Consider the following 25,589-nt stretch of genomic DNA (forward strand, 5'->3'; position numbering starts at 1 on the left):
CGGGTAGCGTGAACCCGCAGCGCCACCTAGTGACCAGGGTGCCCCAGGCCCGTGCTTCCTTTCCTGCCGCCTGCCCCAGGGGCAAGCCTGAGCCACAGGCCCCCCCCTCCCCCCTCCCCAGCCTGGACTTCTGCCCCTCCCATTTTCCCACCCTCAGGTCTGCAAAGGGATGCTCACCTTAGGACTTTGAAAAGAATAATTTGTTTTTGAAAGAGAATGCAAGAACGTGTTCAAACATTTTCTCAAGAAAAGTTAACTTTTCAAAAAAATTCGCATTCCTAACTGGGCTGACATTTACTTGCTGTCTGGGCCCTGCGTGACTTCAGGTGTTACCTTATCCTTGCTTGGGGTGCATTACGACTGCACTCAGCCACCATCGCATGTCTGAGGGGCACTGCTCCCTGCTTGCGCCTCTCTGAGTTCTTTCTTTAAGGATGGAATTCATTCAATGGGGTCTGCGGGTAAGGCCCGAGCTCCACATCTCTGGCGTGGATCTAGTGCATGGCCCGTTTGGGTCTTGTTTGGCTTTGAGGACTGGGGGGCTGTCCCTTGTCCTACACCCAGTTTTGGTCAGATCAGCCTCTCTCATGATGTTGCTGCATTCAGAGCATTTGGGGTCTCTCTCCCCTTGGGGCCTGGGACAGGACACTCTGTCCCCAGTGCAGACCTGCCGCCTTGTGGTCGTGGGTGTGGGCATTTCTTGCTCATCCTAGAAACTTCTCCTTTTATGAGCGCTGTGTTGTCATGTGGCGCTACCCCCGCGTGTACCTCCGGTGCTGTGTCTCTGCATGGCCTTCTTGTAAGGAACCCGCCGCTGGATTAGTCCAGCATGACCTCATCCTAACGCCATTGCATCCGCAAAGACCCTGTGTCCAAGGAAGGTGTATTCACGGGTGCCAGGGGTTAGGACTGTGACATATCTGGGGGGGGGGCGGACACAACTCCCACCAGCTCCCCTCTCCCTTTTCCTAGTTCTTGGCCCTCCTCCTGGCAGCTCCTGGAATCCTGTTAGCTTCCCCCAGCCCTCCCTTCTTCCACTGGCTCTCATTCTAGAGGGCTCCTGTGGCCTGTGGCCCAGTGTTCTGCCACAAATCCGGTGTCTGCTGGTTCCACAGCCGTGTTCCCAGCTGGTGCTGAACTGCCATTGTCAGTTTTCCTCAGTGCCTCCAACAGTGTGTCCCCAGCACATCGCTCTGCCCTCGGAACCGCTCTGTGCTCTGGGCTTTGCATCTGGGTGTGCAGAAAGGTCTGGAAGGGTTTGGAGTGTTGTCCTCCACTCCGCGTTCCTGGGTCCTGCTCTCGTCCCTGGGGCCAGAGTGTCAGTGCTGACCCTAGCGCTCCCTCCTGCCCGTGCCGAGGCCCTGCCCGGTGGCCAGTGTGGCTCTTGCCGTCTCTTCCTGTCTGCCTCTCTAAAGCAGGTCTGACCTGGGTGGATCTCCAGTTTTGCTTTGGTTGTTGTCCGCGGCTGAAGTCCTGGCTTTGTAGCTTGGCTCCTGTTTCCCTTGGCTCCCTGCTACAGGACTGTGGATCTGCCCAGTACCTCCCCACCCTTCCCTGTGTGGCCAGAGCGGCCCCGACCCCGCCTGACTCGGGCACCTCTCCCACTCCAGCCTCCAGATCCCCTCCCTGTCCCTTGGCATTGCTCCGTGCATCGCAGGCGAGCAGTGATGTGTGACAAGGACCGTATCTAAGTACATCTCCCTGCCCCCTTGCCCGGCAGGTCAGCATTTGAGGCGGGGGCGGGGGGGATTGCTGAGCAGGCAGGGCCGCAAACGTGGTTGCCTCTAGGCTCAGAGCAGTGTCTTGGCTGGGGTCTCTACAGTGGCTGGCTGCTTGCATCGGGCCTGCAGGGTCCCCCCCCCCCCCAACTTGGGCTCTTCTGGGAAGACCTCGGGGTCTCGAGTGCTCTCTCAGCGCTCCAGGGGCTTGTGGTGTAGACCAGCGTGGGGACAACTGGTGTAGGCCCTCTTTAGCTCATAAACACAGGCTTTGAGGGGGGCCTGGACCGAGAGGCTTCTGCAGCCGGCGCGCCCGTCAACAACGCGGAGCTCACTGTCCTCTCCCCCCGCAGGTTGGAGCAGCCCTACTTCAGCGCCAACGCCCAGTTCTTCCAGGCGCTGAGCCAGTGCTCCGCCCTGCAGCGCCTCTGCCTGGTGTCGCGCAGCGGCACGCTCCAGCCCGAGGCCGTGCTGGCCTTCATGGCGCGCTGCCTGCACGTCGTTGTGTGCCACATGTTCACCGGGGAGTCCCTGGCCACCTGCAAGAGCCTGCAGCAGTCCCTGCTCCGAAGGTGAGTGCTGAGGGCGGGCCGGGCGCTGGGGGCAGCTGGCCGCCTGGTGGCTGCCCCCCCTCGGGCTTTGCACAGAGCCCAGCAGTTAGTAGCTCCATGGACTTAATGCCTGCAGAGATAGCGTGAGAACAGAGACTAGCTGCCTTTCCCCGCCGTGCCTTACCTCCCGGGCACTCCCTCTGCCGCACGCCGAATTTCTGCACTGTTGAGGCGCAGAAGTATTCTCTCCACGCCCAGCTTCCCGTCCCTGCGGTACCGTTCTCCAGATGCAGGGTACCAGGACCGGTCAGGCTGCAGACCTTCGCGGGCCCTCAGCCCCGTCCCTGGACCTTTTCTGTTCCAGGGTTTGATGCAGAACCGCTCCTCACGCTCGTTGTCATGTCTCCTTAGCCTTGTTTGGTCTTTGACAGGCCTGAGTCTTTCCTGGTCGTTCATGACCATGACACTTGTGAAGAACACTGGCCAGGTGTTTGGTAGAACGTCCATGAGTTTGGGCCAAAAATCCACAGAGGTGACGCCGTGTCCTCAGTGTGTTGTGCCAGGGACACAGGGTGTTGGCATGTCTTCTCATTGGTGTCTGTGGGTTTCTCGGCTGTAAAGTCACATTATTCCCTTGTTTCTTTTCTTTTTTTTTTTTTTTTAAAGATTTTATTTATTTATTTGACAGAGAGATAGAGAGCACAAGTAGGCAGAGTGGCAGGCAGAGGGAGAGGGAGAAGCAGGCTCTCCGCTGAGCAGGGAGCCGGACATGGGGCTCGATCCCAGGACCCTGGGATCATGACCCGAGCCGAAGGCAGCCGCTTAACCGACTGAGCCACCCAGGCGCCCCCCCTTTGTTTTTTTTTCTTTGAAGATTTTATTTATTTGAGAGAGAGAGAGAGAGACAGAAAGTGAGTGGGAGAGAGAGGGAGAGAGAATCTGAAGCCAACTCTGAGCTGAGCACAGTCGTGGGGCTCGATCCCATGACTGCAAAATCACGACCTGAGCCTAAACCAAGAGTCGGACGCCCAACCAGCTGAGCCACCCAGGCGCCCCCATTTTTCCTTTTCTAATTAACAAGCATCTTGTGGAGAGACGCTTTGTGAGAGTCTGCAAATACCCTTTTCTGTCGGAGTTTTATCTGCTGATTTTAGCGTCCATTGATGGATCTTGCCAGTGACAGTTGTTACTTTGATATTTGGCTAATGACTGTTTTCGGTTTCCTTCATTCCTCTTAGATTTGTTACTGGGAACTGTCCTCTGTGAAGGAACCTGTGCCTTCTCCACATTTGCTTACTTAACATTTCTTTGTATTAGTACAGACTCATGGATATTTATCTTATTCAGTGGGTTTTCATCATGCTCACACTGTTCATGTGGTTGCTCAGATTGTTCCAGATTTGGCCATGGGGGTGTTCTTTCAGACTGGGTCCTGTGCCCTTGCAACATGCCCCTTCCTTTTCTGAGCACTTCCTTCCTTCCTGTCACTACCAGACATTCCAGCCCCAGGCCTGAAACCAACCATTTCTTTGTGGAGCCTGGCTCCTTTTATTGGAGGGTGGAATTAGAAACCAAGGTTGGGTGTTGGGTGTGCTCACTGCTGCTGGGGTGTCATTGCCTCCAGGCCCCGTCATGGACAGAGTAGGAAATTCATCTGCGTATGTTCTTGCGCACACACACACACACACACACACACACACACATACACACACACACACACACACCCCTGTATTTCCTTATCACCCATTTGCATCGGTATTAAAAACGAGTTCATACTGATGCCTTGCGTCCCAGCCCAGTATCCCAGAGTTCCTGCAGGCTCCGCCTCCTTCCTCATGACTTACCCCCATCGGTGAACAGGCTGGCTGTCACCATCCACAGTGTGTTTGCTGGTTCATTCCACTCTAGTGCGCACAGGTAAGGCAGTTTTGAAAACCCAGCTCACTGCCTGGAGGGTAGTATGTGTTCACGCTCTTGCCTGATGCTTGTGGTATCCTGCCTTCCAGAATTACCCAGGATTGTTCTTTGCTTCCCACTCCCTTCAGTATGGTCATGTCGCTTGTTTGTAATGCAGTCAGGTTCCTTTATTACTGCATTATATTGCATTGGGCATTCACACCATGTCCTGGTAGGTTTTGTTTGTCCGGGGTTTTGGTATGTGAAGCCTCGCTGTGACTCAGAGTCCGTTCTCTATCAAGTGGCGTCCTTGGAGAAGTGCCGCCCCGTGTCCCCTTCCCTCCACCTCACCGCCCCTGCAGACAGGCGGTCTTGTCACTTCTTGGTTATTCTTTCTGTATTTTTTTGCACAAGTGAACGGATAGTATTTTCTCCTATTTCTTATATGAGCTTTGCTTTTTTTCTTAATGATGTGTATGTTGGAGTTCAGTTTGTACCGCTATTGCTCATTCTTCTTACCTCCCTGCATTCTCTTTTCATTGTGGTAAAATATACATAATACAGTTTCCCGTTTTAACTGTGTAAGTGTATAGTCCAGGGACATCGAGCCCATGCCCGCTGTTGTGCAGCCCTCCCTCCACCCCAACTTCATCTTCCCAAACGGAGGCTCTGTCTGCATGAACGCTAACCTCCCAGCCCCTGCCCAGACCCGGCTCCCACCATCTACGTTCTGTCTCTGCGAGTCTGACGGCTCCAAGGACCTCGCAGACATGGAACCTCGGCTCTGGCTTCTTCTGCATTCCCTTAGAAATTTATTTTAAGAAGCTTTAAAAAAATAGGGCGCCTGGGTGGCTCAGTTGGTTAAGCGACTGCCTTCGGCTCAGGTCATGATCCTGGAGTCCCTGGATCGAGTCCCGCATCGGGTTTCCTGCTCAGCAGGGAGTCTGCTTCTCCCTCTGACCCTTCCCCCCCTCATGTGCTTTCTCTCTCTTTCATTCTCTCTCTCTCAAATAAATAAATAAAATCTTTAAAAAAAAAAAAGAAGCTTTAAAAAAATAGAAATAAAAGATTATCATGTATCGATTAAAGTGTAGCTCCTCAGACTTGCTGAACCTACCAGTATGAGTCTGCTTTTCAAATCCGCAGGAGCGCTCAAGGGCACGGGGCTTTGTTTCTGTGTGTCTGTCACACCCACAGACGTGTAACACTGCACGTGGTTGTGCGGCCTGTGCTTTTCATCTGATGTGGATTTGAGCTTTGTTGTTGGCCCTTCACTGGGGCTGTTCCGTTCCTGCTGAACGCTGTGTGTGCTGATCCCCCCGGTGGATTCGTCACATTTTGCATATCTGTTGTGCTGATGGGTATTCGGGTTGTGTCCCGTGTTTCCTCTGTCCCCAGGAAGGTCCTCGTGCAGGCTCCCCCACGTGCAGTCTGCAGACTCCTAGAAGGGAGTGTGTTCACTTAGCGTGTGTTCAAGAAGATGCCCAAATGCTCTCCAAAGTGATGCTCCCGAGCCCCGCTTCTGCTTACGGGCTGTGAGAGTCCCTGCCCCATGCCCTTGTCATACTCCTTTGTATTGTTGGACTTCCAAATTTTCCTGGTCGCCTGGGTGAGGATGGCCCTCCTGCTGTCCATCCTTGGGTCTCATCTGTTCCCAGCGAGCGTCGTCTGCTGTGTTTATCACCAGGCCATATCCTCGTCTGTGATCAGCTCTGCAGAGCCCTTGCTTTTCTGTTGGCTTTCTCTGGGGAGGGGAAGAGGAAAGCTCGGCACCGGTGTGCCTTCGCTGTGGCTTCGGGTGGGGTGCTCAGTGGTGAGAGTCCGTGCTGCTTCTGCTAGTCAGCGGGCCCACCGTATCGGGGCTCCCAAAGCTACTGCGTTTTTCCCGCCTGCTGTGTTCACCGTCGTTTCAGATTGTTGTCATGCGTTCAGTGACCTCCACTGCCCTTCTCCTCGCAGAGCTTCCTTTTAAAGCTGCAGCTTGTTCTTCACCGTGTTCTCAGAATGCAGGTATCAAAGCTGGTTGGCTTGTGTGCCAAGTACAGCCAAATGGGCTTCGAGTGATGGCTCTGGGGAACCTCCCCCGGGATCACCGCGTGTAATCCTGAGTCCTTCGCTGCTGGTGCTGAAAGCTCAAAAGATTCCCTGTAAACCCGGTTCGCACTGGGGCTTGTGTTAACTAAACAAGGGCCCAGATACACCTTTGGCCAGCGAGGTGTACCCTGTCCCTCCAGCAGGAAATGCTGAGCTTGGGTCAGCTGCAGGTTGTGGGAAGGCAGTTGAGGGGGCGGTGTTCACAGGCTCCCCTTCGGTGGAACACTCTGGATGCCATGGCCCGTGTGGCCTGTGGGCCCCTCTGCAGTGCTCCACAGGCCCTCTGGGTCCCCACTGGGCTGTGTGACGGCAGTGAATGTCATGTGCAGACTCTTGGGATTGCTGCACTCCCAGCTCAGCTGGGGACGTCAGGCAAGGGGTGGAACTGAAGGCTCGGATGGTCAATATCCGATTACTCACCTCCGGTGGGGCTCATGCGGCCTGATGGGCACTGGGCTGTCTCTGCAGCGAGTGTGGGAAGAAATGCCACATTGGCAGTCTCTACCTTTCTCCTCTGGGCTGAAGCCCTTTGAGGTGCAAAAGTTTCTTTTCTTTTTTCTTTTCCTTTCTTTTCTTTCTTTTTTCCTTTCTTTCTTTCTTTCTCTCTCTCTCTCTCTCTTTCTTTCTTAAGGTTTTATTTATTTATTTGACAGAGAGAGACACAGCGAGAGAGGGAACACAAGCAGGGGGAGTGGGAGAGGGAGAAGCAGGCTGCCCGCGGAGCAGGGAGCCCGATGCGGGGCTCGATCCCAGGACCCTGGGATCATGACCTGAGCCGAAGGCAGACGCTTAACGACTGAGCCACCCAGGTGCCCCTCTTTCCTTCTTCCTTCCTTCCTTCCTTCCCTCCTTTCTTTCTTCTCTTATTTTTTTTAAGAGGAAGATATTTTTTAATTTTGAAAATTTTTTTATACACATAAACCTTACCATTTTGACCATTTTTAAGTGTAGAGGCATGCCTCACTTTATTCTTTATCCATAGATGCTGTTTTTTGTTTTTTTTTCTTACAAATTGAAGGTTTGTGGGGCGCCTGGGTGGCTCAGTTGTTAAGCGTCTGCCTTCGGCTCAGGTCGTGGTCCCAGGGTCCTGGGATCGAGCCCCGCATCGGGCTCCCTGCTCAGCGGGAGGCCTGCTTCTCCCTCTCCCACTCCCTCTGCTTGTGTTCCCTCTCTCGCTGTCTCTGTCTATCAAATAAGTAAATAAAATCTTTAAAAAAAAAAAAAAATCGAAGGTTCGTGACAACCCTGCACGGAGCAATTTTAGTGTCGTTTTTCCATCTTTTCTCACCGTGTGTCTCTGTGTCACATTTTGGCCATTCTCGCAACATTTCAAACTTTTCTATTGTCCTATTTGTTATGCTGACCTGTGATCAGTGGTTACGACTCCGTGGAAGCTCAGTTAATGGTTAGCATTGTTTAGCAATAAAGTATTTTTTAATTAAGGTCTGCAGATTGTTTGTAATAATGCCAGACGACAGCACGGAGTCAACCTAACTGTTATCTGCCCCGGGAAACTGAGCAGTTCCTGTGGCTCGCACTGTTGTGATCCTCACTGCGTCTCAGTCCTTGGCGTGGTGTGGCGTCTGGAACGGGGTCCGAGGTATCTCTGAGGCGTTTCTATGGTGTCAGTGTTTCACAGCCATCAGTACCATCTGGCTCCGGATTTGTGTGTCTTCCCAGACGACACTGTCCCCATGAACCGCTAACCCCCGGCCCCTGAGAGTCTCTATTCCACTTTCTGTTTCTGTGAATTGATGCTAAGATCTTTTTCTTTTTAAAGGCTTTATTTTTCAGTAATCTCTACACCCAACGTGGGGCTCGAACTCACAACCCCGAGATCAAGAGTCACACGTTCCACCGCCCTCGCCAGCCCGGTGCCCTGATGCTAAGATCTTTTAACTCTAAATTCTTTCTGTCTTTGCACTTTGTGTAGACACCGAAGCAGTAGCTACTTGGGGGGTTGTGGGTGAAGGCAGTGGATTTAAAATGCTTCCCGCTCCTCGTGTGGCAGCGTTTCCCCTCCTGCCCTCCACTGGGGGCTCCCTTGCCTGTAGTTCCCTGCAGAGCAGGGCCCCCTCGTCCCCTAGTGAGTGTGGCTTCCTGGAGATTTTGAGTAAGTCCGGAGGAGTGCTTCCTGGAGAGACTTTGACCCGGGCAGGTGGTTTGGGCAGTGGCCATTTATTGACCTCTCGTGAGGAGTGCGTGGTGCTTCCGAGAGCTGAGCCTGGGTGCCTCGTTTCAGCACGGCCAAGACGGTCACCGCTTCCTCCCCCGGTTTTGTGTCCTGAGGGTCAGGGATGCTAACGACAGGGAGGAGGCCCCAGCTGCTCACAAAATTATGAGAAGAGCCATCAGCCAGGAGGTCTCCCAAATTCGAAGACTCTGGTGGCCTTGCCAGACAGACTTCATGTCAGTCTGTTGGCTTTGTGGTTTGCTGCTGAACTTCTCAGGAGAAATCTTATGAGCTAAGGTTTTCCCTCCCTGGTTGTTAAAATAATATGTGTTTATAATATTTCTAAAAATTTGGACCATGCCTCAAGCTACCTTTTTTTTTTTTATAGTTTCTGCCTTTTTTTTTTTTTTAAGATTTTATTTATTCATTTGAGACAGAGATACAGAGAGAAAGCACGAGCAGGGAGAGAGGCAGAGGGAGAAGCAGGCTCGTCACCGAGCCAGGAGCCCGATGTGGGGCTCGATCCCAGGACCCTGGGATCACGACCCGAGCCGAAGACAGACGCTTAACCATCTGAGCCACCCAGGCGCCCCTTCCTTTTTTTTTTTTTTTAAGATTTTATTTATTTATTTGACAGAGAGAGACACAGCGAGAGAGGGAACACAAGCAGGGGGAGCGGGAGAGGGAGCAGCAGGCTTCCCATCGAGCGGGGAGCCTGATGCAGGGCTCAATCCCAGGACCCTGGGATCATGACCTGAGCTGAAGGCAGACGCCCAGCGACTGAGCCACCCAGGCGCCCTGCCTCAAGCTACTTTTAAGTGAAAGCTCTCCATGTTTCCACCAAGCAGAGGTCATCATGGCTGGAGGACCTGGGACACAATTATCATATGGTTTTGTACTCTGATTTTTTAAAAAAGATTTTATTTATTTATTTATTTATTTGAGAGAGAGAGAGAGAGCGCGCTGGAGAGAGAGAGCATAAGCAGGGGGAGCGGGAGAGGGAGAGGGAGAAGCAGACTCCCCTCTGAGCAGGGAGCCCGACGTGGAGCTAGATCCCAGGACCCCGAGATCACGACCAGAGCCAAAGGCAGACGCTTAACGACTGAGCCACCGAGGCGCCCCTAAGATTTTATTTTTAAGTAATCTCTATACCGAGCATGGGGCTTGAACTCACAACCACAGGAGTTGCATGCTCTGTTGACTGAGCCAGCCAGACGCCCCTACCCTGATTTTTATTTTTTTAATTTTAATTTTTTTTTTAAGATTTTATTTTTTGGGAGTGCCTGGGTGGCTCAGATGGTTAGGCGTCTGCCTTCGGCTCAGGTCATGGTCCCAGGGTCCTGGGATCGAGCCCCGCATCGGGCTCCTGGCTCAGCGGGAAGCCTGCTTCTCCCTCTCCCTCTGCCTCTCCCCCTGTTCGTGCTCTCTCTCTCTCTGTATCTCTGTATCTGAAATGAATAAATAAAATCTTAAAAAAAAAGATTTTATTTATTTATTTTGACAGAGAGAGACACAGCGAGAGAGGGAACACAAGCAGGGGGAGGGGGATCTAACTCGGCGTCGGGCTCCCTGCTCAGAGAGGAGTCTGCTGCTCCCTCTCCCTCTGCTGCTCCCCCTGCTTGTGCTCTCTCTCTCCTTGCTTCCCGCTGAGCAGGGAGCCCAATGCGGGGCTCGATCCCAGGACGCTGGGATCATGACATGAACCGAAGGCAGCCGTTTAATCACTGAGCCACCCAGGCGCCCCCTGATTTTTAAAAAATTTAACACGTCGTGGATGGTTTTTGTGTCGATAAATCTGCAAATGATTATTTTTAGTTCTGTTTCGTATCCATTACATGGGTGTCATAGTGGTTTCTGGTGCGGCCGTCATAGTTAACTATGTGTATTACTGACTTCTCTTCACTTTACACCTTGAGTTTTATGGCTCTGGAACCCGGGGAGAGGCCTGGGTGTTGGCCAGGGCACACTTACCATCGTGTTTGCACACTTTAGCATCCTCGTGTAAAATGAAGCTGATGCCTATGCGTGCTCACTTTTCAGAGGGCAGAATCAGATGCTGGCTGTCCAGTGCCCTGGCACGTGGGCTTTGGGATGGACCATAGCTCTCTGGGAAGTGGGGGTGCAGGGCAGGTCCTCTCCCCATCCACCTGCTCTCTCCCCACTGGGCTGGTGGCTGCGTAGGAGGAGGCAAAGGTTGGTTTCCTCAGGTGCAGTGATGAAGACGAGGGGCAGCTCTGCCCTTTTAGCCTTCAGGAAGAGTCGTTGGTACTCTGTCAGCCTCACTGACTCATAGTAGGTCACCACTGTCCTGGGGGCTCCAGCTCTGGGGAGCTGACATCTCCCTGCTAGACGTGTTCTGCCCACAGGGGCTTGGACTGGCCCGTCGGCTCCCTCCTGTTGCCAAGAGCCAATGGCTCTGCCACTTTTCACCCCTGAAGGGGAGCTTCCTGCAGAGATGGGAACCAGCTTTGGGTTTTCCCGCTGTTACACATGAGGCTTCTCGGAAACAGAGAATATCTGAGGTCACCATGTGGTTTAGAGATTGTGCTTGTGACAAGAGAGGGCGTGGACATCTGCCTCCCCGTGTAGGCATCACTAGGTGATGGAGCTGCTTTGTCATTCTGATCTTCAGAATCCTTCTCAACACAGTGCTCCCAGCCAGCTGATCAGACTTGGCTCTGAGATGCCAGTCCCTGCTTGGAGCTTCTCTTTCTCACTCTTGGTTCTATTCACAAGGTCCCTGCCTGCACACCATTTCTGCCTGTAGCCTGCTCGCGTCCTCCTGGCCCGTCCTGGTGGCCTGCTTGGGTGCAGCCCCTGCTGGGCTCTGAGCTCCCTCCTCTGGTCTCTCGGATTGTGCCCACCTGCCCCTTTCTTAGGAAGCGTAGCACACACGGTATGTTCTTTGCAGCCCCGTCAGATAATGAGGTTTGGACTGGTGTGTGATAGCTCTGCTTTCCCAGTGCATCTTTGTGCTGTGAGCACCAGCCAGGTGCAGGGTCGGGCTCACTGGTGGCCCTGGTGGGTGCTGGTCCTGGCCGACACCTGGAGCACGGTACCTGAGGCCAGCCAGACCCGGAGCTGGCCTTGGCTCAGTGGACTTCCTGGGCAGAAGCTGCACCAGTCCCTCTGTCCCTGTGTACCAACCAGTACCTGGCACAGGCCCTGGCCGTGGTGGGGCCCACTGAGTGCCTGGTGCTGGCGACGGGGCGTTAAGGGCCCACTCTGGCCTGCCGTGCTGAGAACCCTGTGTGTGTGACTGCCCTTGTGTGTTCCTCCAGCAAACCTCTTGGAGCTTCTGCTCTGGGCCCCTGTCTTGGACGCTGGGGGCTGTGTGAGCACCCCGTTTGCATGCCAGCACCCTGTTATTCCTCTGTTGTTCAAGCCTCCCAGAACTTCTGTGAGATACATGCTGTTAGCCCCAGTGTGTAGATGGGGAAACCGAGGCTCTGGGAGGCGCAGCTGGAGTGCAGCCTGGACCCCAGCATGGGCAGGACGGGAGGTTGTGTCCAGAGGGAAGAAGGGCACCCGCCCCCTCCAGAAGGCTGTGCCGGGTGCTGCGTGGGGCTCTCCAGAGCCATGTGGGCATCTCAGCCGGAGGCCCCAAGCCCTGAGGGAGGCTCACGGGGCTGAAGAATCTTCTGGGCTTGTCAGGACTGCATCCAGATCCAGGTCTACTGGAAGCCTTTCTCCTCCAGCCGTGCTGCCGGGGGCAGGCTGAGATGCAGCCTGATGGGAGAGGCCCTGGAGCCTGTCTGCGGATATCCTCTGCTGCCCACTGTTGTCTGGGGCGTGGCCCGGCTGTGGGTCTGGGTCTGGGCTGTCCGGCACGGCCTGCAGAGGTCTTTCCTGGCTGGGAAGCAGCATATGGTGGCTCCGGGCAGCTCGGCCGCAGACAGGGGACCTGCTGGCCTACCTGCTGGCCTTCCTGCTGGCCTTCCTGCCAGTCTTGCGGCCAAGCGGGGCCCCGGCTGCTTTTCTATGAGGTACCCAGCAGATGGCGCCATGGCTCACAGTAACCGTGGTTTCTCCGCTAGGCCTGTGTCCCAACGGGGGGGGGGGGGGGGGGGGACCTGAAAAGGGAAAAGGCTGGAACCTCTTCTCCCTTTTCTGAGGCCTTTCTTTTTTCTTATCTCCTTCCCTGCCTCAGGCTCAGAAAACCACTGAGTGAGAGGAGCTCCCGGCCCCAGGCTGTTGTGCTACCCCTGGCCTGGAGTGTGGAGGTCTGGTTTCTCCCTGACTCCCTGTGACTCAGCCCGGCAGCCCGGCTGGTGTGACACCTGCAGTCCTGGCGCCTCTGTGCGGCCCAGCACCTTCCCGCCGGCTCGCGTGTCTGACCTACACGTGGCTGCGTCTCAGAGGCCGCGCTCTGGTGCCCCCTGTGGGCCCGGCACCGACGCCAGCAGCTTTGGCCCCACTGGGACCCGGGTTCGCAGCCTAGCCCTGCCTCGCAGGAGGTGGCTGGCCTTCGGCGGCTGCCTCAGCTTCCTCAGCTGGGAGGGGAGTTGGTGGCGGTGACGTGTGTCCAGCACCAGGTGCGGCATCCTGACAGGCATTCTTATTGTTGTATTTTATTTATTTATTTTATTTATTACTCTTATTTTCTGTTCTTTGCTCTTGCAAGTTTGAAACGTTACCATTTGGGCCCTACTCTGCCCTCTGTGGCATCACCCCCGCTAGGTTTGGAGGGGCTTCTTCTGCATGTTCCCCCGTTCGGGTCCCTCTGGTTTCCCACTGTCAGGTTTGGGTCTAGAGCTGGGTCTGGAGCGACACCTGTGGGCTTGGAAGCTCTCGGGGCCCCTTGGGGGGAGCAAGACGAAGCTTCCCGCCTGCATCCCTCCTCCTCCCACCCCCACCGTGAAAACACCCCAAGTTCATCGGGTCACGTGTCCACCCCCACTTCCCTCCCGGCCTTAGACGCCCTGCCCGGAGCCAGCCTCTGTGTGTCCCATTTGCTGTCCCTCTGGAAACCCAGAGGCGTCCTGTCCTGGCCGAGTGAGCACCGGCGCGGCCGCCCCGCCGGGCTGCCCTCCGTCTGGGCCCCCGGGCAGTGTCCGGTGCGGGAGCTGCGCCACGTGGCCCTCTGCAGCGGGACTGCCCTTTGCTTCTTCCTGTCCGGGCTGTGCACTGAGCCACACCTCTGCCGGCCACGTACCCGCCTGGTACCGGGTGGGAGGCCCCTTCCGAGGGGCTGTCAGCCTCTCCGATTTTCTTTGATCCTGCCCTTCCTGGAAGCCGCCTGCGAGGCCTCGTGGCTCCCAGGGGTTGGGCAAGGGCAATGCCCGCACTCCAGTCTTCATGGTGTCCTACGCCGAGTGACAGCAACTTGCTTTGGTCCATGTGGCCTCCGGCTGAGGTCACTCCCACCTTCTCCCTCGGATCGCATGAGCGGCGCTCACGCCGTGGCCTCTACACTTGCTGGCTCTGTGACTTTGAGCTGGTCATTTCCTGCGTGAGCGGACTCTCCTGTTGGAAGTAGCAGCCGTGGTCCCTGCCTCCCACACTGCTGTAATCCTCTGGTGATGGCGTCATTGGCCACTCTGTGCGTGTTACTTGGGTGGTGGCGGGGTCTTCTGCAGACGAGGCAGCCTGGTTGTGTGAGGTTCGCGGATTGCAAGGGAACGGCTCTCCGCTGCTCCCGGGACATCCCGCAGCGCCCTGTGTGAATGGCTGGGGCACTTGGGGAAGCGAGGGGGGGGCAGAAGAGGCTTGTGCCCTGACGTGTCCCCTGCATGTTGCTGGAGTTGTCTGAGGTGAGGACGAGCTGGTTCTGAAGCTTGCCCGAGTGCTCTCCAGAAGGTGCAGCGGCGTCGGGGGCCATGTCCATTCCTGGTCCTTCCAGGCCACGTGTGTTTACTTGTCACTGACCTCTGTCGGTTGTCACCCTCAGGGGGTCGTGGGTTGGAGCCGTGTAGCCGCCTTTCCTAGGAATGTCGGGAACCCCGTGCCTGGGCGGGAGCAGGCGCGACTCGGGTCGGACGGGTCGGACATTCCGCCAGTCGGGGTCAGGTCTCTGCCTCGGAGGCCCCGTGGAAATTCCTTCCCCCAGGTGTCCCGGAGTGCGTTTCTCAGCAAAGGCTTGTGCTGGCAAGGAATGTGGGCCTGCGAGGCCGGCAGGCGGTTTGCTGCAGGTCCTGAGCCGCCCGAGCCGCCGAGCACGGCTCCCCGCCCTGCCCCGCCGCCCTGCTCCTTGCTGGCAAGTGCGCGGGCCGAGCCCCTGGGCCTGGGCCGCGCCTCTGGGCCTCCTGCTCCGATGTGCCGCTTCCTGCCCCGAAAACGCGCTCGGCTCCGTCTGTGTTTGTGTTCTGTAAACGTGTTTAGAAATGAGTAAAGTTTACAGATGGAGCGATTAATTGTTTAAGTCTGGGGAACCCTGGGAGCTCTAGAATGGAAAGTGGATGTTACAATACAGAATTAGCACTGTTTTACGGCCTTAATTGCTGTTAAAGGGGCAGTCGAGCTCCATCGGGAATCGCATCGGTTCGCCGCGTTCTCGAGGTGGATTTCTGGGAGCATTTCGTCATTCCTATCTGGAATGCCGAGCCGCATGTGACCCGGAAAAGGACCAGGCAGACTGGGCTTTACTTCTGCAGGTTCGGGGCAGGGGACCCTCGGCCTTGTCTCAGAGCTTGGAGGCTGGCGAGTTCTGGCTCTGCGTGTGCAGGAGGCCCCTGGGCTGGATCTGGGCCTTGGGCCAGGTGCTGTGGGAGCCACGGTGGCCACCAGCCGGTGTGGGTGGAGAGGACATCAGGAGCCAGACTGTAGCCCCCGGCTGCTGATTGGCGTGGAAGCCGTTCAGGGATTAAATCTCTCGTGGTCCAGATTGTCCAGGCTGCCTGAGTGGAGGGATGAGGTCCAGTGCCCCACGGTGGGCCGTGGTTGCATCTGCTGGTGGGCGGGAGACCTTTCCCACCTCAAGTAGTCTCTCCTAGGGTCCTCCATGGCTGTGAGGGCAGGATCGGCGGGCAGAAGCAGGGGTCTGGGCTGGTTCCAGGCCGCCCTGAGGTAGGCTCTGGGCGTCCGTGGGATTATCGGGGAGCTCGGAAGGTGCTCCCCGCGCTCCTCCCCGGAGCAGCGTCTGAGCTCTGTGCACTTTGACCTTTGACAGACGTCCCCTTATCACCTCCGGGTTGTTTTATTCTGGCCTCCGTCTGCCTTTGTGCTGCTCGAAGACCGTTGTTAGGGCACGCCTGAGTGGTTCTTCTCACCTATCTCGCTCCTTGGGCTTTTCTATAAGACCTTTATCTTGGGGGGAAGAGGCTGTCGGCTTCAGTGTTGTTTCTCGTTTCTCTGGCAAAGAAGCACACCCAGCAGGTGTTTCGTAGCTGATTGAACGCGTTCTGCCTCTGGACTGCTTCCCGGCCTGTCCCTCCAAGACCCCTTTCCGGTTCTGACGCCCGCAGGCCTTGAGGTCCCAGGGCCCAACCCTCGCTGTGGAGTCAGGCCCAGACTGGTTCCGGCACGGTGACCGCAGGATGTACCTTTCCTGAGCCACCGGTCATCTGCTTGTGGTGATGATGAGCATGGAGCCCAGGCTGGTTCTCTCTGCTTCTCTGAGGGCCACAGGCAGCTGTAAAGTGGACTTACAAGATGAAGGTGTTCTAGGAGATTGGGGGTCTTTTCCCAGCCATTCCGTTTTGATGGCTCCGGAACCGTGTTCTCTTGACCCAATTAGGGTGGGTGGGTCCACTGGCTTCTGACTGTGGCCCTTAAGAGGTGTCTGAGTTTGTTGAAGGCTTGTCTCTTTTTTCTTTTTTAAAGGGAAAGGACTCAGAATACTAAGATTTTACTTATGTATTTGACAGAGAGACAGTGAGAGAGGGGAACACAAGCAGGGGGAGAGGCAGAGGGAGAAGCAGGCTTCCTGCGGAGCAGAGAGCCCGATGCGGGGCTCGATCCCAGGACCCCGGGATCATGACCTGAGCCGAAGGCAGACGCTTAACGACTGAGCCACCCAGGCGCCTCTGAAGGCTTGTCTTTTGAGGTATAAAAGTGTTCATACGGGGCGCCTGGGTGGCTCAGTTGGTTAAGCGACTGCCTTCGGCTCAGGTCATGATCCTGGAGTCCCGGGATCGAGTCCCGCATCGGGCTTCCTGCTCAGCAGGGAGTCTGCTTCTCCCTCTGACCCTCTTCCCTCTCATGCTCTCTCTCTCATTCTCTCTCTCTCAAATAAATAAATAAAATCTTTAAAAAAATAAAAATAAAAAAATAAAAGTGTTCATACATTTGACCCAGTAATCCTATTTCTGGGATTTATTCTGAGGCTACAGTTCAAGATGCAGAAATAATTATGCTATATTAAATGATGCTTATTAGTACAACAGTAAGAGAGAAGCCTCCACACATGTGTCCACCAGGGACGACGCGTGAGTGGGTGTCCTGCCCTGAGGGCCGAGCGGGAGGTCCGGGCAAGCCGGCCCGAGGCCGGGCAGGGCTGGGTACTGTCTGTCAGGCCGGGGTGGACACGGTCTTTGTTTAACATAAAGACGTCAAGGACTGGAAGGAAGTGCAGCAAACCTGACTCCCATTGCGTATGTTTCGATCTGTCACCTGAGCCACGTCCAGAACAAGTGTGTCTGGTACCACAGGATAACGTGCAGCAGCAGGACGCAGATGAGGAGGCGGGCAGGGCAGGTGGCTGGCCCAGCTGAAAGCGGGGCGGGGGCTCTGTCCCCGAGAGCGGGGCCTCTCTGCACTCCTGCACACATTTCTGTTATATTTTCTCTTTATTTATTTTTTTAAAGATCTTTAAAATTTACTTATTTGAGAGAGAGTGAGCGAGCACATTTGAGAAGAAGCAGACTTCTGCTGAGCAGGGAGCCTGACGTGGGGCTCGATTCCAGGACCCCGAGATCGTGACCTGAGCTGAAGGCAGACGCTTAACTGACTGCGCCATCAGGCGCGCCTGTCATATTTTCTCTTTAAACAAAACAATAGTTTAGAAACGAACAAAACCTCTTTTCTTCCCCCAGGAGCATTCAGAGAAGGTATTTGTGGACCTCAGATTTTCGGATAGCTGAAGGTGCATGTTAAATACCCAGGGTAAGGTTGCAGCGGCTCGGGTAGAGATTTTTCTCCAATGCAGTACCTCCCTTCCGGGCATTACAAACAGCAGTGTAAGCATAGTTTCACTTTAATGCTACCCTCAGGCCCTCCAGGAAGGGCAGGCCTTCTGCCCCATCCATGGAGACCCCTGGTTGACCTGCTTCTCGTGGGGTCTTCTCCCCGCCTCTGGTGGGAGCCAGGCGGCTGAGCTCACAATGCCGAGTTTTAAAACCGGCGAGCAGGGCGCCTGGGTGGCTCAGTTGGTTAGGCGACTGCCTTCGGCTCGGGTCATGATCCTGGAGTCCCGGGATCGAGTCCCACATCGGGCTCCCTGCTCAGCAGGGAGTCTGCTTCTCCCTCTGACCCTCTTCCCTTTCATGCTCTCTATCTCTCTCATTCTCTCTCTCTCAAATAAATAAATAAAATATTTAAAAAAAAACAAAATAAATAAAACCGGTGAGCAGTCCCCTGTGTGTGGAGCTCCTCTGTTCCTCGGTGCGGTCCCTGGCCGGCAGTTCTAGGAAGGCCGGGGTGCCTGCCTTGTGCTCTGCCTGATGCGTGTCCCATGCCCGCGTTGCTGCCCAGGACAGCACGGGGTGTAGACAAGCCTGAGGAGCAGAACAGGAGACCTCCTCGGGGCGCCTCAGGCTGGCGCCTGGGGGCAAGGCCACTGACCTCCTAGGCCTGGCTCTTGTCCTCCGAACTCATGGCCAGGAGCCACAGCCTTGAGTCTTGACCTTAGCAGTACCATTGGCTCTGGTCAGAGGGAGGTCCTGAGAGGTGACCCGCCCTGCTGTCAGTCACTGGCCTATAATGGCTTCTAAACACAGGGAGCCAGAAGTTTTATTTCACTGGGGCAGTTTACTTAAATCTCAAACTATATTTGAATCATGCAAAACAACATTGTAACGCGTTCATACGTTATAAGGCAGGATGCATCCCCTGCCCACACCGCCAAGAACTCGCCTCCGCCCTCGGGGCCCCTTCCCTCCCAAAGGGAGCCCCAGCCCCCCACTTGGACATGAGTGATTGTCGTCTTCCCACTTGTCACCACTTCCCGTCTCCACTCCGGGCAAGGCCCGCCGAGCTGTGCGATGTCTCTGGTGATGTCGCTGGCCATCTGGGCCGGTGGGGGCCGTGAGGCTGTGGCTGAGAGCACGCACAGGCTCCTTGAGGCCCAGGGAGGGGCTTTGCAAAGAAAGCGGCTGTGAGTGTGCTCCCCTGAGCTCTGTCCAAGTGCCAGTGAATCCAGGTGTGAACCGAGAGCAAGCAGGAAGTGGGGTGGAATTGTGGTGGGGGCATCTCCACTCCTTGACCCGGGGACCTTGTGTGCGTGGCTCCCAAGTGCTGTCGGCCTGGCCCCCTGGCCTGCTGCCACCCGGAGCTGCCCGGGGCTGCGTAGAGGGAGCGGGGCCAGGCAGCGCAGCCCGCATTCCTGGCTTTGGGTGAGAAATCAATCCCCCTTTAGCGTCTTGACAGCAACCTGTGAAGAGCCTGGGGTGGCACCGGCCTCGGGAAGGGCAGGCAGGCAGAGGAGTCTTTGCACGCACATCCCACATCCAAGAATATTTTGTTTCAAGTAAATCACACAGCGGGTTTGCAGGCAAGGACTTGCCTGTGAGGTTCATGGTCACAGGCACTGCTGCCCGTGAGCAGAACACTGAGCTCAGAACTGGGAGGCATTTCCTTGGTGCCTTTATTGCCAGAATATCCAGCTTTGTGAGTGCCTTTCTGGCATTTACTTTACGTGTGTCATAAATCCATCACTGCCTCCTCTGGAGGCCACAGGGCGGGCCGGGCCGAGGCTTCCTTGTCCCTTCCAGCGGGCACGGGGCTGGAGGGGACTTGCCTTAGTTTTGGCAAATGCCCAGGTTCCCTGTCCTGTGAGCACTTTCCCATCGCTTGCCCTTTGAGACTGTGGGACAGAAGTTACTATGGGGTCTGGACGTCTTCTGTCACACTCTGTGGGGACCTGTGTGTCTTCCTTTCCCCGGACCCCCTGCAGCCGGCACTTCTGTTTCGTCTCTTGGCCAGTGCACAGGGTGGGCCGCTACGTACCGGGCCCTGCCACTGAGCGCCTGAGGGACTGTGGCCAGCGCATCACCTTCCCTGGGTGGGAAGGGGGCTGGTCACCTCACCAGCCGTCCCTGCGGGGCCCCGGGGACGGTGGCCTGAGATGCTCCACGGCTGTGGAGCATCTGTGCTGCATCAGGGGACGCTGTCTCCCTGTGGGGCGGGGAGGGCGAGCCACTTGTCTCGAGTTTGGATGAAGGCTCATAGCTCCCAGCAGCGGCATCTGGCAGAGTTGCTGGCTCGCCTGGCTTGGGAGTTTGTGCCCCTTGAGGGTGGCCTGTGGCCACGCAGGGTTGGCTGCCTGTCCCCTTCCTCCACCCCTTGAGGGTGTCGTCCTGCCGGTGGGGCCTCGGGTGCCCAGGGGTGTGGCTTCCCGTGGCTTCAGTGGCTCCCAGGAGGCCCTGCTACACAGGAATGCGGTGGCCTGTTCTGACAGGCTGCTCTCCTGTTCTCTCCCTCGGCAGGCGAAGCCCCGATGGCTGTCTCCCGGCGGAGGGTGACAGGCAGCCCCCTCCCCGCCTCCCCCGGCGCCCCTGGGGCCCCGCTAACAGCTTGCCTCTGGTTCAGTTTCCAGGCCGAGCGGCCCGCGCTGAATGTCGTCATCTTCCCTCTGCTCCACGAGGGCCTGACCAATGTCATCCGGGACGTCCCCATGGTGCACCTGGATGAGATCACCTTATTTAAAAGCAGAGTGGCTGAGGAGCCACCGAACCTGTGGTGGTGACAGGGACAGCTAGCGCCGGGCGAAGCTGCTTCCGGCGGCCGAGCCTCCTGCCAGCCACTGTCGCCTCTGTCAAGTCTCCTGGGCCTGGAAGCACGACTGCCCTGAGGGGCGTGTGGCCCGGCTGCTGCTGCTCACGCCTGCCCCTGCCGGACACCGGGGCCCCTTGGGTCCCAAGAGGAAGGACTCCCCCTCTGCCCGGCCATCCCGTGCCCCTGTCGTCTCCCAGGGCCCCCCGAAGCTTCCTCTTGCTTGCTCTTGGCGCTCGGTGAAACGCGAGTCCCATCCGCGAGGAGGATGAGAAGGAAGAGCCGGCTGTCCCTGCAGGGCCTGGCGTGGGTACTCCTGAGCTGAGACTCTCGTCCGTCACGGAGCGCTGACTCTCCGGGGGCCCTGACCAGGTCCCCAGAGCAGCACGGGGCCCCAGTGCTGCCCCCCCCCCGCCCGCCACCGCCTCTTCCACCCTCCAGTGTGTCTCATGTGTTTCTGGCCACCTGCCGTCAGGCTCTGCAGAGGGGTGGCCTCAGGCCCGGGGCTGGGGGTGACCGTGTGTGTGGGGACGGACACGCTCACGTGGTGGCACGATGGCACGGCTTCCCTCGGGCCAGCTGGGAGCACAGCGTGGAGGGGAGCTCCAGATTTGGGGGCTCTCCTTCCCAGTAACACATGTTTTAACTCGATTATGTCTCCAGCGTGTTTCCAGCCAGATGGCGTCAGACAGGTTTGGGGCCGCTGGCTGGGCCGGGACCCCGTGGGGCTGGGACTGCGGGGCAAGGCCTGGGGCAAGCCCGCTGTACAGCCAGCACGGCCCTCGGCTTTAGGACCTCTTCTCCGTGAAGATCTGTGTTTCTGGGGAAATACATACCTGGCTTCATTCAAGAAACTTGAAATATTAAAACTTAGAAAGGACATTTAAGGCCAGAGTAGTGATCAAACTACCCCGTTTCGTATAGCTTTATTTAGCACTTTAAAAAATTCAGTGCAGCTATTCCAAAAATGGGGAGTGACCTCCCAGTGTCCAGGGCCACGCTTCCTGTGCTGAGCCTGCTGCCTTTCTCGACCGCAAGACTCCCCAGAGCCGGTGGCCCCTCGGCCGGTGGCTTCCAAGGGGCTGCGATCAGGTTCCCTCCAACCCGGGTCCAGCCCTGACCGCTCTCAGTGATGCTCCTGGAGGCTTGCCAGGGGTCCTGGGCACCGTTGGACGGCTTCCAGGCGGGGGCACGTCAGTCCTGCAGAGGCTGCCTCCCCGGGCCTCCCTCTCCCTCTGGGTTGGGGGTGCGGAGCCCACCAGGCCCTGCTCACGCTGCTGGTGCCCATCTGCTCTGGGCCCCCAGCCTGGCCATCTTCCCACTTTGTGTCTGTGGAGACAGTCCCCCTCTCCCCATTCCGTGTAGCATGTCCTGCAGCTTACCTACTAAAAGAGCGGGTCCATGACCCTGGGGCTTTTCATTTGCCTTTCCGTCCCTGGGTTCTTGAGGGACGGACAGTTCTGCAGCCCCCACCCCCGCGGGGCTGAAGGGGTCCAGGAGGCCAGACAGCACAGCTGCAGGAATCGAGCAGTCCCGGGGTCAGGGCCCCGGGAGGAACGGTCTGCCCATCCCAGGGGCTCTGCTCTGCCCTCCGCCCTCCTGTCTGCGTGGACGGGGAATGCACGGGTGCCGTGGGGTGAGTCTCCTCCCTCCTCGCCCTGGTTTTCATGCCCTCTCCCTGCCCTGGGCTGAGGCTGGCACTTCTTTGCAGCCCGGCCAGAGGGACTGGTCTGCAGGCTGCCCGTAGGCGAATGCCTACAGCCTTCACCTTAGAGGTCCTGATGTGGTCTGAGAGCCCTGCCTGGCTTCACAGGCTGAGGGACAGACTGCCCTGGGCCCCGGAGAGACAGGGCTGAGGTCCCGATGGGGCCCCATGGCTGTAGATGAGGCTCTGAGAGTTGGCGGGTGCACTTCCCCTCCCCCATCTTGGGGGATTTCAGGTGGCGCCCAGAGACCACCCCCCTCCAGGCAAAGGTGGTCGAAGAAGGGGGTGGTAACGGGAACTGACCACTTCTTCTCCTCAAAGCAAGCGTGTGGCTGGTCGCAGCCTGACTGGCACGGGGGTGTTCCCCAGTGGGGGGGTGCCCAGGGCTCTGGGTGGCTCTGGGTGCCCTTCTCTCCTCCAGAGCAGCCCGGGCTCAGGCTGGAGAATGAGCTTTCCACTAGGCTGCTGTTGTGTGTTCACGCCCTCGCCTGGGTGGCCTCTTCTCACGAGCAAGCAGTTTTAACCAGCAGCAGCATTTATGCCAACAAACAGGGCCCCCCGAGGCTGGGTGCGTGAGCTGTCGTGGAGAGCCGCCCCCACACAGTAGACTGTGTACTCTCAGCGTCCCCGTAACCATCCTGCTACTAGAGCAAGAACTTCCGCCGCTTCTGCCCTCGGGACGGGACTCACCAGATGTTAATAGTGTGCTTATTCTCGCTAAGTGCTATTTTGGCAGCGGTGTTAATTGCAATTTATATTCTGCAGCATTTTATGCTGGGAAAAGAACCCACCCTAATGGTCCCCAATTGGCAGAACTGGGCTGTTAAGTGCGGACCATATGCTGCCTGCCGAGAGGGGGCCTGGTCAGCACTGCTGGCTGTGCGTGTGTGCGCGTGCGCACATCTGTGTGCGCACACACGTGAGTGTAGTCTGTGTACACGTGCGTGTGTGTGCACATGTGCATGCGAGCACGTTTCTGCATGTGATCGTGCGTGTGCGTGTGCGTGTGATCGTGTGTGTGCGCGCGTGCGTGCATGTACATCTGCGTGCACGCACATGTGAGTCTGTGTACACGTGCATGGTGTGCGTGCGTGCACATGTGCATGCAAGCACGTTTCTGCATGTGATCGTGTGTGCGTGTGCGTGTGATCGTGTGTGCGCGTGCGTGCATGTACATCTGCGTGCACGCACATGTGAGTAGTCTGTGTACACGTGCATGGTGTGCGTGCGTGCACATGTGCATGCGAGCACGTTTCTGCATGTGATCGTGTGTGCGTGTGCGTGTGATTGCGTGTGCGCGTGCGTGTACATCTGCGTGCACACACATGTGAGTACTGTCTGTACACGTGCATGGTGTGCGTGTGTGCGTGCACATGTGCATGCGAGCATGTTTCTGCATGTGATCACGTGCTTGTGCGTTTCTGTGTGTGATCGCGTGTGTGCGTGTATGAGAGAGAGGAGAGACGGGGAGGAGAGATCAGGGCATTTATCCCTTTGTTAAAATAGAAGCCCCCTGCCCTCCTCCCGCCTGTGCCCACCTCGCCCCTAGACCTTGTGGCTCACTCCCCCCACCCCACCCCCGGGTGACCAGGCATGCCTGCCCCCGGGGCTCTGACTTGGGTGCCATACAACCTGGCCGGAGGGTCTGAAGGTGCTCCCCGGGGGAGGCATCTGGAGCCTGAGAGGAGCAGAGGCCTGCAGCCTCCTTCCCTATCGGTGGCTTTTCATTCTCACGCGCAAGTATCTTTAGTTCCCAGCCCAAGGAGGCTGGATTAGGGACACTTCACTCTGTCATACATCCCGGGGGGCGGATCTTCTCCCTGCCTGTCAGCTGTCCTCTTGAGGACCCAAGGATTCATGGGTCTGGGCCCCCGTGTCCAACACCAGGCTGGAGGGCGCTCTGCTGGTGCCCGTGGCTGGGGCCCAGGACGGGCCCTGGGATGACGCCCCCCACACACACCTCGGGCAGCTCTTGCAAGGCTGGGTGTTGAGGGTGAGCCTCCCTTAACCGGTTGCCCCTGCGCCAGGACCCACGGCTGCAGGCCACTTGGCTGCAAGGACGAAGCTTGGCGGAGGCCTGGCTGGGAGAGCTGGGCCAGGGGAGCAGGGCCGCAGGAGCCGCGGGACCTGGATGTCTGTTGGCCCTCGAGGGTCTGAAACCAGCCTGTGCCGTCCTGGCTGTGCCAGTGGTCCTCGAGTCTGTGTCAAGAAGGTGACGATCCCGCCGCCTGCCCCCAGCGTGCAGGAAGGGGACCCACCCTCATGACCTCCTCTGAGTGGCACGGGGGTATCAGGCAGCCCCCTGCTCCCTCTGGCCCTCATTATCTGCTCTGGAGGGGTTGAGAATTGTCGAGGCCTTGTAAGGAAGAATAATAAGAAATGAGAAATTAGTGGACGAGTATAATGCAGTGTGTCCGGTGGTGGCAGATTTCAGCGGAGACCCCAGATTTCCGATGCAGATGTGGAAGGGGGCACCGCTGCCCGCAGTTCCCTTGGCCTTGGCCCTGGCCCTGGCCCTGAGCCTCCTCCCCCACACTTCGCCAGGAGGGGACGGGATTGTGCGGCGGGGGCTCGGGTGCCCTTGTGGTGCTCACAGGCCTTGTTTGTGCTGGGGGCATGGGGTTCTCACTGGGAGTCTCTAAGGTCGCTGACACAGGCTGGATGGTGTCACCTGAATGTCTAAATTACTTTCTAGAGCTTTTTCAGAAACCACGGTGGGGGGCGGGAGGGGGAGGTTGCATTCATGTCACAGGGTCGGGGCACCTGCTGCACCCTGCTCCGGACCAGCCAGCCGGGGAATGGCGGGCGGGGGGACCCAGGGCTGCCCGTGGTCGTGAGGTCCGGGAGCCACGTTCACCGCCTGGGAGGTTCGGTCTGTAGCGCTCCGCTAAACCTGACGAGGGGATGGTTTTCTGTGGAATCCTAACGGCGTGGGCCAGAGGCTTCTCTGTGTGCTCACCGTAGCGGGCGGGCCGGAGGGCGAGGGGGCCGGAGAGGCGGCCACACGACGGCCGTAGTGCAGGTAGGGTGTCCAGCCCCGGCCGCCCTCGACCACTGCCTGTCCGTATGCGGCTGACCAGAAGCACTTGAGCTCAGCATGTTTTTAAAAGGGTGGGGTGAGTTGGCCAAGGGGCTCATGGTATGTGGTGACCAGGTGCTAAGTGACCAAATACGTGTCACCTGCTTTTCCACACAGACCTCCTTTTCTGTCTGGCGATGCCCACTCCTGAATTTTGTGTTCAAATGACATTTTTGAATGGGTATTTTCATGTAAATTTGTGGCATGTGGAAAGTTTCAAATAAAGTGGACTTGATTTAGAAAACCAGGTGATTATGCAGTCCTTCCGGAAGGGACGCTCCCTGACCTTTCCCCTGTGAGCCTCTCCAGCCCTGGGGGTGGGCCAAGGCGGTGGGGGGGGGCACTCATCACCCGCGGCTGTTCTGACGTTGGGGTTACCTGCTTGGAGACGGGAGATCCAGTGGGGGACCCAGGAGGCAGCTGCTGGGTCAGCCTTTGCGGGCCAGGGAGGGAGGCTGTGGGCCGCTGGAGCATATTGACACTGTTGTGCAGCCACCACCACCGT

The 25,589-nt window shown here is 57.2% G+C and overlaps 1 protein-coding gene across 2 annotated transcripts in view; it reads left to right on the forward strand.

The window, feature by feature from the left end:
* The window catches only part of FBXL18 (F-box and leucine rich repeat protein 18), a 43,102-nt gene extending 17,774 nt beyond the window's left edge, over positions 1-25,328 (forward strand). For both annotated transcript variants that reach the window (XM_028088532.2, XM_028088531.2), the window contains exons 4-5: positions 2,072-2,290; positions 20,118-25,328. In XM_028088532.2, the coding sequence (XP_027944333.1) occupies positions 2,072-2,290; positions 20,118-20,274 (376 nt within the window). In that variant the 3' untranslated portion in view covers positions 20,275-25,328. The remainder of the gene's footprint in view (positions 1-2,071; positions 2,291-20,117) is intronic.
* The last annotated feature ends 261 nt before the right edge of the window (positions 25,329-25,589 follow it).

This window comes from Eumetopias jubatus, unplaced genomic scaffold, assembly GCF_037043125.1.
Source record: "Eumetopias jubatus isolate StellerSeaLion01/CBP00866 unplaced genomic scaffold, mEumJub1_p1.0 scaffold_12, whole genome shotgun sequence".
NCBI lineage: Eukaryota > Metazoa > Chordata > Mammalia > Carnivora > Otariidae > Eumetopias > Eumetopias jubatus.